At 36.0% G+C, this 13,416-nt stretch overlaps 1 protein-coding gene across 7 annotated transcripts in view; it reads left to right on the top strand.

Moving 5' to 3' along the window:
* Positions 1-13,416, top strand: part of Med14 (mediator complex subunit 14) — a 190,947-nt gene that overhangs the window by 135,406 nt on the left and 42,125 nt on the right. For all 7 annotated transcript variants that reach the window (XM_063245712.1, XM_063245711.1, XM_063245710.1 and 4 more), the window contains 7 exons: positions 1,003-1,131; positions 1,455-1,562; positions 2,502-2,634; positions 3,502-3,652; positions 4,797-4,908; positions 9,171-9,296; positions 11,289-11,367. In XM_063245712.1, the coding sequence (XP_063101782.1) occupies positions 1,003-1,131; positions 1,455-1,562; positions 2,502-2,634; positions 3,502-3,652; positions 4,797-4,908; positions 9,171-9,296; positions 11,289-11,367 (838 nt within the window). The remainder of the gene's footprint in view (positions 1-1,002; positions 1,132-1,454; positions 1,563-2,501; positions 2,635-3,501; positions 3,653-4,796; positions 4,909-9,170; positions 9,297-11,288; positions 11,368-13,416) is intronic.

The following is a 13,416-nucleotide window of genomic DNA, read 5'->3' as shown; positions in this document are numbered from 1 at the left end:
TCTAGGCTTCTGTTGGTTACTTCTGTGCCTCCTTGCTGAGATAAAATACTAGACGCCCAAACTGAGGGAAGGAAAGGCTTATTTAGCTCCGAGATTGTAGAGGTTTCAGTCCATACTCAGCTGGCTCCAAGGCAGGGTGTCATGGCTGAGGGGCAGCGTATTCATGGTGGCTGTGGCAGATACCAAGAGCCACAAACGCAAAAGGGCAAAAAGTATGTAGCAAACCTCTTTCCCTCTGTTATATTGTAAGCAGCCTGGGCCTGGGGGCAGAGTGTAGTACTCAACCTTATCTTCCTGCCCTCTGCCTGCAGGGCTGTGGATGTTACAAAGTAAGGACCTTGGCCCCCTGCCCAATTACTTAAAGTTCTGATCTCAAATTGACACAATGAACAATATGGTAGACAGATAACAGCCTGGCCTTTGCACCCTAGGAGGGAGAGCTGCTGAGTTACTTAGTTAAAGGCTTCTAGACCTTTTAATTTGACACAATGTATCAGCCATAACAGGACTCAAGTGAACCTCCTGCCTCAACCTCTCAAGTAGCTGGGACTGCAGCCATGTGCCATGTGGCTGAAATCTTGTTTTTAAGATTATTTTCTTGAATGACCTTTTCAGTTTTATTCAGAGAACTATCATTCATTATGAAATTTTGACCCACAGTTTTGGTGCTGTTTGAATCTGTGACCTGGAAGCTGTTTTCTCTTTAGTACCTGATGTACGGTGCTGGTATTTGAAGCTGGGATTGGTTGAAATCATCTGGCAATAGAGTCAAAAAGAGTTCCCAGAGTTGAACCTCAAGAAAACGCAATTTATGTTAGAAAAGTTGCCTTTGGCTTCTTAATGACCTGCATGCTAACTACTGTTTATGCAGGAACCACTGAATTGTCTGAATACTAATGAAAAACTTGGGCTAGTTTATTTTTCTCACAAGCAAGACTGAAAGTTCTAGGTTAGCAAGAAAGTGCTTATTTTTTTAGCCAAGTGCACTTCTTCTTTTAAAAGCAAATGGCCGTGTGAAGTTTCGAGTTGAAGGAGAATTTGAAGCCACCTTGACAGTAATGGGAGATGACCCTGATGTTCCATGGCGGCTTCTCAAGCTAGAAATTCTGGTTGAAGATAAGGAAACGGGAGGTAAATCATAAATACTGATTTAAATCATAGGTGCTGATTTAAATGTTTGATATTTTTATTGAAATATTCCTGCAGTTATTGAAGTATTCCTGCAGAATAATAAATGTGTTAGCAATTTATCCTGTAATTTGAGTTAAATTTTATCATAACCAATATATTGTATCTATTGACTATCCAAGTTTCAGTGTTTCTCAGAGCATCATATTCTCTAATTTCCATAGATACTTTTAAAAATCAGCTGTTAGTATAGTTTCTTAGTTGCACTGTGACATGACCTATGCACCTTTCTGATTAACTGCCTTCTTTTCTCCTTCCAATGGAAGATGGACGAGCTTTGGTTCACAGTATGCAAATCAACTTTATCCATCAGCTGGTGCAGTCGAGGCTCTTCGCTGATGAAAAACCTCTTCAGGACATGTACAACTGTCTACGTATCCTTCTGAAATTTGAGACATGGATTTTCTCTCTCCATTAATCCTGAACTGTAGCAGTCTAACTTCTCCCTTCACTAGGGTACACTTCACTCCTTTTCTGGGTACAAATAGTGCTGGGGGAATGGCCAATGTGAAGACTGTGATACATCTGCAGGAAAACAAATTTAAAATTTTATTGTTGACTTTGCAGGTGTTCCCTCAAAGTGATTAAAATAGTTCTGTTTGGGGAAAAAAGAATACTTTTTGATCAGTCAGTCTGGACCTTATGGTTTGCTTATGTTGCTTAAAAATTAAATATAAAACCTTTTCTAAAATTATGTTGCATAGCCAGGAATGGTGGCTCACATCTGTAATCCCAGCATTTAGGAGACTGAGGCAGGAGGATCACCAGGAGTTCAAAGTTATCCTGGGCTGCATAGTGGGTTCATTTTATAGTGAACTATAAAATGAGACCCTCCCTCAAAAACTAATAACAAAAAAATCACAAATTTTGCTGTTTAGGGGGATGAATCATTGGAGAAATATTCTAGAAAACTCCTTCATAGGCCGCTTTTTATTGTTATATATATTTTTTGGTGGTACTATAAATTGAACATAGGGCTTCTGCTTGGAACTATATTCTTATGTGTCCCTCTGTTTTTTTTTTTTTTTTTTTTAGTACCAAGGATCGAACTCATGACCTTGTGTTTGCCAGGCAGGCATTTGTGCCGCTGAGCTATATCCTCAGTCCTCTTATTTTTTTTTTAACTTTTAAAATTTTATTTTGAGAGATTTCCCTAAGTTGCCCAGGCAGGGCTTGAACTGGTAATCCTCCTGCCTCAGCCTTCCATTGTACGAAGCCTGCTTTTTGAGAGTAGATCCTTAGTTAAATGAAGTTTGCTGTACTTGATTGGTTGCTGAAGTAATATATTAGATTTCCTTACCAAGCTCTCTTAGATTCTTTCTGCTTGTCTCTTCAGTTAGAAGTGCTGCACTCCCAGACTCTAATGTTAATCCGTGAGCGGTGGGGGGATCTTGTGCAAGTGGAAAGGTATCACGCAGGAAAGTGCCTTTCCCTTTCTGTTTGGAAGTAAGTAAAATTGGTTCTGCTAAATTCATGAGTACTCTGCCTTTTTTGTTTTCTCCCTCTCATGCATCTGATTTAATATTTGCCAATAAGTGATGTGCCTGTAGTAACAAAGTCCCATGACATTCTGTAGACCACCTGAGATCCGTAACTGACATTTTTCTTTGAACATCACCATGTGTTTAAATACATAGATGTTTATCTGTTTGTACTAAGATTTACTATTCCTTAAAAGGGTAGAGATTAGTTCATTCTTGGCTGATACCAAATTGCTAAAAGATTAGATTGTTGAGTATCACTATTTTTTGCTTTTTTTTAGTACCACTTTTTGAAATGTATTTGATTATCAATTTCCCATTTTTTAATTATACTTTCTAAGAACTTTGTTTTAGAGAAAATCTGTATCAGGTTATTTATACTGTCCAATTCCTGTTCAAATGTGGCTAATTTCCCAATTTTTTGTAAGGGAATCAAGTGAATAGATAGCACCTAGAAGATAGGTTGCTCTGCTTTATAATTATTTGTATGTGCATGTGTCTTATTTTTAAATTCTATATCTGTTTTTAAAAATATATTTAGTCACACATTGTGTTAGGTTACAGAATAGCTGTCTTCTCAGTATTAATATAATCTCTTACAAACAATGAGGGCTTGCCTGGTTCTAGATTCTGGTTAAGATGCCCAATAGCAGGCTGGGGACTTAGCTCAGCAGCATAAGCACTTGCCTGGCAAGCGTAAAGTCATGAGTTTGATCCCTAGTACCAAAACATAGAATAATAAAGAGATGCCCAATAGATTATTTCTCTTTTATTCCCAAAGTTAACAAGCTATGTTAAAAATAAATTGTTAATATTTCTTTTTTCTCTTCAGTCAACAAATTCTTGGTAGAAAAACAGGGACAGCATCTGTTCACAAAGTTACAATTAAAATTGATGAGAATGATGTCTCCAAGCCTTTACAGATTTTTCATGATCCTCCTTTGCCAGCTTCTGATTCCAAATTAGTAGAAAGAGCCATGAAGGTAAAAGTTTTTAATGTACTGTAATATTGGTTAAATGAATATAATTTACCATAGACAGATTCTTTAAAATACCTAATCATTTCTAAAACCCTGTATGAAACTTGTTTTAAGTGTTATATTTCTGCATTTGTTTTTTTTTTTAACATCTGGTACTATAATGCATACCTTTATGTTATTTTGTTTACTTATTTTTTGTTTTTTTTGAGACAGGGTCTTACTGTGTGGTTCAGACTGGCTTTGAACTCTGTATAGTCCAGATTGCCTCAATCTCACAGTGATCCTCCTGCCTTAGCTTCCCAAGAGCTGAGATTACAGGTGTGCGCCACCATGCCCATCCTGCATAATTTTAAGTGTGTTATTTTTTTTTCCCTTTTTTTGGTAGTGGGACTTGAACCAAGGAACTTGAACTCAGCAGATACTCTACCATTGAGCTATGTTCTCAGTCTGTTTGAAATTTTGTAGTTAATATGAGCTCATCATTTTAAGGTCAGGCCTTTGAACACTACAATAATTGGTGTATGTATAGTATTTTGATCTCTACTCTTCAGAATAATAGCTATTCAGAATGGGTATGATGATTCACACCTGCAGTTATAGCTTATCAGGGACTGAGGGAGAAGGATCACAACTTAGAGCCAGCTTGGGCAGTTTAGTGAGACCCTGTCTCAAAATTAAAAAGGAATGGGAGCCAGGCATCATGGTGTACATCTGTAATCTCAGCACTCAGGAGGCTGAGACACGAGGATCATTGTGAATTTGAGGCCAGCCTGGGCTACATAAGCGAGTTCAGGGCTAGCCTGAACTACACAAGACCCTACCTCAAAGAAAAACCAAAAAAAGGGGATGGGGGCAAGTGGCGAGATAGATAAGTGGTAGAGCTTTTGCCTAGCATGTGCAAGGCCTTGTGGGTTCAGTTCCCTAGCCTTTGAAACAAAAAGCAAAGCACTGTAGTTTGTATGGTTTCATTGCCATACAAGTTAATTTTAACCCAATTCCATATAAGTTAATTTTTAACTTTGTCTGTTTATTTTTCCTTGTTAAGTGTGATTCTAAAAGGAAGTTATTGAAGCACCAGTAATCTACTCTCAGACTTTAAAAGTAAAAGTGACTTAACTATGCATGATTTTTGTTCTTATTTGTGCAGATTGACCATTTATCAATAGAAAAACTTCTGATTGACAGTGTCCATGCAAGAGCTCATCAGAAACTCCAGGAATTGAAGGCCATTCTTAGAAGCTTCAATGCCAATGAAAACTGTAGGTGTTTTAAATTGATGTTTTTGTGTTTGTTTTCTTTAGATTAATATTCACATTGGTTTTATGAAGAGTCTTTCTTAATATGACTTTTTTCCTGATACTGGTTTTGGCTGAGCATTAACCTGCCTCTTAGTTTTTCTTTTATTTTCTAACATATTTAGCCTGGTCTTACTTTTGAAATGTTTGTGTATTGTCTCTCTTTAGAACTTTTCCCCTTTTGAAATGGAACTATTTTAACATGAATGTTAAATTTCTTTGGATTTTTCTTCTAGTGATAAAGCACTACTGCAAATGTTTATAATATTTTAATAAAATATGACTGAATAAAGCAAAATTCAGCCTTTATCTTTAAAATTTTTGAATTAATATATTAATGATTTAATATAAGAAATGTAGATGTAAATAAAGAGTGGAAAATCTTGCAGGTTCTGTACAGAGCTCCCGGGAAAGTTTTGCAGATCACTCTTCAGCAAGTGAGAGGTCTTTGTAGAGGTGTCACTACCTGGACAGTTAAAAGATCAGCTGTGAACTCTTGAACAAGCCACTTACATACTTTAACTGTAGTATGAAGATTTTAGTCCAGGTTCTTCCTGGATCTGTAGTACGAGTGTGCTACAGCAGTGGCTTTTCAGCCGACAGTTTTTACAATGGCCTTGCTAGGTGTTAGAGAAAAGTGTTTCAGGGACAGTGACTTGAAGGCAAGGAAGAAGTTGGCATTTGGGGTTGGTTCCTCTAAGACTCCTTTAATCAAGGCATTCTGGAAATGAGTGCTAGAGGAAAGGGTCTGCTGATCCATCATTTAGGGTATAGTACTTTTTTAAAAAATTCATGTTCATTTTTTATATTATCCAGGTCTTTGTTTTTTTAAGAGAAGGTTGGCTTCAAATGAGATCCTTCTGCCTTGGCCTCCCAGGTGCTGGGATGACAAGCATATGCCATTGTATCTGGCTTCATGTAGTCGTATTTGATCCTTTTTGCAGTGGGAAAGCGTGCTTTAGTAAGATCCTTTCCTGAGACCAGGGACTGTAGTCGCCTTGGTATCCTCTAGTACAGTTGCCTTTCTTCCAGCTCCTAACTGGAATAACCTGAGGAAATGAATAGCTAAGTGATTAGAGCATTTTGCGAAAGGGCTAGATAAATGCATAGTTGCAGATTTTGAACAGTGCAGATTGGTAGTATGTGGTTTCCTAGGGTAGAAATGGCTTGGGAGAAGCAACATGGGACTGTGGAGAGATCAAAATGTATCATGCAAGGCAGTAGAGGTAACTGAGATACAGTAAACAGTTCCTGGCATTAACTAACTTAACCGGCAGCACTAGAATCAGTGCATAGTGCTCAGTTTGGAAGCTCTGACCATTGATAGCTATTCTTCATTGGGCTTGGTTGCTTTTGTTCATTTTCTATAAAGAAGAATAAAGACATTGGCAGTCTAGCCAGGCGTGGTGGCTCACGACTGTAATCCCAGCACTCGGGAGGCTGAGGTAGGAGGATCATTGCGAGTTCGAGACCAGCCTGGGCTACAAAGTGAGCTCAAGGCCAGTCTGAACTGCATAGCAAGACCCTGCCTCAAAAAAAAAAAAAAAAAAGACATTGACAGTCATAAAATATATTTGTAAATACACATCCAAGTATTATCTCCCTTTTGGACTCTATTCCCTATCTTCTGATTTTTTAAGAATACATACTATTTCATTTCCCAAAACTAGTAGTACTTGGTTGCTACACATTAGAAATTGTTTTGCTTTAAAGAATATCTTTGTACAGCACTTCAAAGGCCGTGGCAGGAGGATCTCCGTGAGTTTGAGGCCAGTCTACGTTATATAAGCAAGTCAAGGCCAGCCTGAAAAGCATTGTAAGACTGCCTCAAAAATAAATTAAAAAAAATAACTTTTGTACCCCATTAGGAATCATAATTATATAGAAATGTGAAAATCAGCAACTCTGTTTCAAATTTGTAAGTACTTTTTATTGTTCCACTTAATGTAGTACATTCAGCAGAGCATTATTGATTTGAACTACTCAGGCACACTCGTCTTAAATTACATAATATAAAAGAAATTTTTGTTCTGTTTTGTTATTTTTCTATCTTTTTGGTGAAACTTCTGCTGGACTTGGGTGTTAAACATTTGTATAAAATGTGTATTAAATATACTTGAAAGAAGTTAATTTTCATTTAATTAAATGTCTACTGAAAGTTTTTACCTTATTAATTTGTTTGATAGTTTATATAAAGAGTATCAATGATAACTTCACTCAAATGAAATAATGCAAGAGCTTTTGGGTTTTCTTTGATTCTTAAAGGAATACTTAAAGGACGCTTTTTGAATATTCTGCTTTTTTATTTTTTTGGTGCTGGAGATTGAATCTAAGGCTTCCACATGCTTAGTATGCACACTACCACTGAGTACACTCTCTGCTTCTTAAAGCATTTTCACAGATTTGTCATTTTTTCCCTAACAACCTGTGGCATGGAGAGGATGATACTGTTTTATGAAGTAGCACAGAGAATTTGTGCCTTCATGAAAAATCTGTCACTCCTTCCTCCCTGGCTGTCTTTCTTTTTTGTACTATAGTTTTAGAGGATTTTGATAACAAGAAGAGGATGTTTCTTAGCCAGGATTGTGGTACAGGGCTGTAATCCCAGTACTCTGAGAGACTGAGGCAAGAGGATCACAAATTCAAGTACATCCTGGGCAATTTAGCAACTTAGTGAGACCCTGGCTCAAAAAGTGAAAGTAAAAATAAGAGAGCTATTGATGTAAAGGCCTTGGGTTTCCTAAGAAGAAAAATAAATAAATCCTTAATCCGATCAGCACTTAGTGTGGCTTCAGTGCTTTGCTTACTGGATTTCCTTTTAATAACTTGTAGGATTAAGGGAAAATTTAATTAGGCCTGATGGAAATACTATGAAACTAGATCAAGTATATTGTCAGCCTTGGGGATTTCTCTTTAGAAGTTGCCTGTATTCTTGTTTCATTTGTAACTTTAAAATGAGGTACACAAATAACTTGAAAATGTTTTTTCCTAAATAATCAGTAATGTTTAATAGATTTCCAGTGTTTCTTGAAACACTTTGGCCCTATTTAAAAAAACACTTTTTTAAATGACAGATGATAATAATATTTAAGCTATAGGTGACATTTATTCTTTTTACCAAACAACTAATTTTCTCATTGATATTTTTCAATATCAACAGTATGCCTAAAAATTAGCTTACTACCAAGTACTGAGTGAAAATAAAACTAGAGTGCAGCTGGTAAGATTGGTTTTTCACAAATTTTTTAAACCCTTTTAAGAAATGTTGGGGTTTTTTTCTTTTTTGATATAATAGCTGAGTGTGTTTCTTTCAAGTGAACTTGAAAATTAATTACATTCTACCTTTTGAGCTACTACTAATTATAATAATTCCAAACTTTTGGAAAGTCACATTTTCCCTCTTAAACATACAAGATATTTCAGTAGTTGCTTCTCCTCACTGAAAAATACATTTTTTTGGGAAATATTCACATAGAAAAATAATGTTGAGATTTCATGGACTTCAGAAGGAGAGAACCAGGCCTCACCAGTAGGTGATCCCTGCCTGGAAAACAGTGCCATGTGCAGGCTGCTACCAGAGTAGGGACAGCCAGAATCAATCCTCTCTCTGTGTGTCAGTGCCATTCTTAGACTGCAGCAGGAAAGAACCAGGCCTCACCAGGAGGTGATCCCCACCTGCAAACCAGCACCATGCATGGGCTGCTGCCAGAGTGGGGACAGCCATGCCCAAGCCTCTCTTCGTGAGTCAGTGCCAATTGCAAACTGCGGAGGGAGAGAGCCAGGCTTCACCAGAAGCTATTCCCACCTGGAAATCATGTTTTCATTGTTTTGTTTGGTTGGGTTTTATTTTATTTTATTTTGATTATGTTAAATCTGATGGCCTGAGCAACTGTTTAAAAGATAGCAAGACATTATGGTAGCCATTTTGGATTTACTATTGGCTTGGTTTGAAGTCCTTTATTGCATTCATTGTTTTGTTTTTACTGTTTCTATTCTTTTCTGTTCTGTTCGGTTTTTACTATGTCTGAAGATATCTGCAGCTATTTTGAAGACAACAAAAGGTATTATGGTAACTATTGTTGATTTCATAAGATTTTGGAGTCCTGTATCACTCATACTGATTTATTTTGATAGGTTTTACTCTGTTTTATTTTCCTTGGTTTTATCCTCTTGAAAAGAAAAGGAAAGAAAGAAAGAAAAGTAATGTTGAATTGTTAACTGTTCAGCTTCCATAGAGACTGCACTTCCAGCTCTTGTTGTTCCCATCTTGGAGCCCTGTGGAAATTCGGAGTGCCTACACATTTTTGTAGATTTGCATTCTGGAATGTTCCAGTTGATGCTCTATGGACTTGGTAAGTTACTAAATGATATAGTGACTCAGTGGAAGAAAAAATATTTTTTTCTTTTCTTTTTTGTTTTTTTGTTTTTTGTCTTTTTCCTTTTTATTGGTACCAGGGATCGAACTCACGACTGCCTGCTTGCAAGGCAGGCGCTTATGCCGCTGAGCTAAACCTCCAGCCCCGAAAACATATTTTTAACAAAAGAAAATTAAGAATGTTTTGCATTGTGTGTTGGAAGGGATGGTCCAGTGTATATAGCATTGAAAGTATGTAAGGAGAGAATAACTGGCTTGTGTATATTTCTTTGGGCTCTTAATTTAAACTTACTTTGGATTTTTTTATACTGCAAGATAAACTTCCGAATATAAAGTGCATTCATGCTCTTATGTAAAAGTAATAAGGTTTATGGCTGATATTTTTTACATTTATCCAGTAGCTCAGTTTGTATCTTTCTACTAATGAGGGATATGGAAATTAGTTAGGGATTGTATTGTCTTTTGTGTCTGGAGAGCATATTTATGATGGTATAAATGTGTGTGATGACTTGAGGTAGAGTCCTGGAGGAACGTATTTTGTTTTGACTGAAGCATAATAAAAGTGAAAGTTCAATTTCAAATTTGGTTTGTAACCAACTTGGTGTTCTGAAATGATGAAGTATTACTAAGAACCTAGTGTTTTTGTATTGCTTCTAGAAGTGCTATTGAATATATTAGCAAATTTGTCATTCAAAATTAGTATTGGAAGAGTGATTGAAAATAAAAGGTTTTATGATCATATTGTATAGCTGTAAAGGTAAGTTTTTATATGAGCTGCTCATAGTAAATGACACATGGCTTTTCGAATCCCATCACATTTATGATGGCTAGATGACAAACAAATGGTACATTTATGAATATTTCTAACTGTGGTCTCAAGCCAACTAGCTAACTGTTCTTTAAAGGCTTTTCCTGATTAACATAAGCAAATAATAAACCTAAACATAAAAAATAAGAGAAATAGTAGAAAATTGTGTTTTTTTTTAAACACTTTTTTTTTTGAGACAGGGTCTTGCTGAGCAGTTCAGGCTCGCCTTGAGCTCACTTTGTAGCCCAGGCTGGTCTCGAACTCAACAAACAATCCTCCCACCTCAGCCTCCCAAGTGCCGGGATTACAGGCATGAGCCACCATGCCCGGCTAGAAAATTGTTTTTTATGGATGTGTACTTCTGTTAGGTTAGACTACTCTAGCAGAATACAGTAGGAATTTATTTTCTTGCAGTTCTTGAGGCTAGAAATTCTGTGTGGTTGATTTCTGCTGAGGGCCTTCCTGGCATTTAGGCAGCTGCCTTTTCTGGGTATGTCTTCACATGGATGGGAGAAAGGGAGCATGCTCATGTCCCTTCTTATAACCACCTCTATCCCTAGTTAACTCCTAAAGGCCTCTTCTCTATATGTTCTCACCTTGGAGGTAAGGGCCTCAACAGAGGTGCTTGGGGAGGGCTGGAGGACACATTCATTCTGTAGTAATGTGCTTTCATTTGTTTTGATATTCTAATTTTTTCTTTAGTTTTTTTTTCTCATTGATTGAAATCATTCTCTTTTTTGCTCGGTATTTATTGACATTTTTCTACTTTTTTGTACTGGGGGTTGAATTCACAACCTCACACTTGGCAGGCAGGCGCTGAGGGCACTGAGCTAAATCCCCAGCCCAACAATTTTCTTATGTGATTAAAAATTTGGAAAGACATTTTTAGCAAGCCAATCTTTAGCCAACAACTCTTGCTTATACCAAAGATCATTTGTGTTTGGTAAATAAACACTTCAGTGAAATCTTATAGTTTGTATAATTTTTAAGGTTCTAAGTCTAGTAACATGAGTTTCAAATACTTTTAAATTGAAACTATTCATTAACTAGAGAAGGAGCTTTGGTAAGAAAAACATAGGAGTAGAATTGTGTATTAGTTTTCTTATTTTCATTTGCTATCATTTGTGTTATCTGTAAGCAATTAAGTGCTTTATTTTGTAGACCAAGCCACATTGGATGACATGGAGAAATCTATCAATGATGACATGAAGCGGATCATTCCTTGGATTCAGCAACTTAAGTAAGTTTATTTCACTTAAGACTAAAAATGGAAATCTATTTTGGCAGGATATATTTTCTTCTTGACCATTGCTCTTGATCAGTCACTGTCCTTAAGTTTTATGGCATGAAACTTGACTCCTTTTGGTACCTTTAGAATCTTAAATTCTCTTGGGATAGGTTCAGGGTGGCAGTGCTTCATATCAGATTCTTTAGAGCCAATGTAGGTATGAAGGGCATGACACTCAACTTTCATTCCTTTCTACATTTTCTTCTGTATAAGCACTTTACAGATCACTTATATAATGACTTTTTTGTATCAAGTGTTCTCTGTACTAGAGTCTTATTTGTTCTTCTCCAGAATAATCTTCATAGCATGAATTTACCAGCTGACACTGTCAGAAAATTCATTTCTGCTTCTCTATTACCACCATTCAGTTTGTCTCAAATTCCATTGAATGTTTTTATACTGTTAAACTAAATAAAATTGGAAATGGAGCTAGAGGTAATTCTGTTGGGTTTCATGCCCCACCTCAGTAAACAAAGCTACCATTATGACAGCACTAACAAATGCTTTTAAAATTAATAAAACAAAATTCTAAGGAATAAAAATAAACTTCAGAGATCTGAACCCAAACTAACAAATTCAGAAGGGGGGGGGCGAGGCTAAAAGACACAAAAATAGGAGTGTTCAACGGGATCTTGTTTTTCTGTTCTTCTAGCCTCCTTTTTCTTTTGCCAATTAACAATTTTTGGGGGGTGAAGGGTACTGGCAATCGAACTCAGGACCTTATGCTTGCCAGGCAGGCACTATGTCACTGAGCTATATCCCCAGCCCATTATAATCTTTTAAATATGTGAAAAATTCAATGTAATCAAGTAATTTTTTATTAACAGCATGTTTTTACTGATAGTATATAGGTAATATATGAGTCTCTTTTAAATAACTTCAGTTTAGGTGTATATTAAAATCACAGTTATTAGTTGCTATCATTTTGTGTTAGCTATAACACTCCTGAGATATTAAGGAAACAGATAATTTAGAATCTGAGTAATTCTAAAATTTTCAGTGTTTTACCATCCTTTTTGTGCATTTTGGCTAAACAAACATGGTTTTAATACTTAACAATAATTCACATCTTGTGTAATTTGAGGTTGTTTATCAATTCTCACTACCAAAAATATAACCTAAAACCAGAAAACTAAGCTTCCAAAAGCTTTATCTTATTAAATGTATATCTGTACTTTAACTTACATAATTTATTTATAAGAAAAATCCTGATTGTTACTTGTGAATGCACTTCTCAAATAATCTGTGATGAGTAGCCAGTTTATCACTAATCTATCACAGCGTTAATTGTTTCGAAACAACCTCATGAGATATTACTACTAGTTTTACAATCATCACCAAGTGTTGGGTAGTTAGGTTCAATGTTGACCTTATGGGGAAATTTAGCCTTGTTGATTTGATTTGTGGCCAGAATTGTGTAAAGAAGTAAGTTGATGAACTGAGATACCACTGTATATCACTATTTAGGTCTAGTTTTGTTTGTTTTTGTTTCTGTTTTTCCAGTGTTAGGGATTGAGCCAAGGCCTTCTGCATGCTAAGCAAACTCTGCCCCTGAACTACATACCTAGGCCCAGTATTTAGAGTTTTTCATGTGGCAAAGAAATTTGTCTCTTGTTTATTGTAACGTACCTAAGTCAGACTGATGATAATACTAATCATGACAATGATGACTCTTTATCTAACTGTTCTGTTTTCTTTTAATAACATACATAATAGATATACCAGTCTCGCAAAGATATGTTAAGAATTGAAGAGATTTGAAAGCAATTGTAGCAAGTTTAGTAGATTTATAACATTTATCTAAAATAAAGCTCATTCATTTTCAAAATTGGTTTTCATTCCGTCATCAGTATCCAGTTCTAGCAATTGATCCTTTAAATTTGTGGTTAAATTTAAGTTATGTTTTAATGGAAACAGTGATTGCCAGGTTTTATGCACTTTTTAGTAACAGCAAACTACTCTTAAGATGGCATATATTCTAACACGATTTAAATGTACATG

This window comes from Cavia porcellus, unplaced genomic scaffold, assembly GCF_034190915.1.
Source record: "Cavia porcellus strain 051 isolate PalLab524CR breed Dunkin Hartley unplaced genomic scaffold, mCavPor4.1 scaffold_3, whole genome shotgun sequence".
NCBI classification, from domain to species: Eukaryota; Metazoa; Chordata; class Mammalia; order Rodentia; family Caviidae; genus Cavia; species Cavia porcellus.
This window is presented reverse-complemented; position numbering and strand designations above follow the sequence as displayed.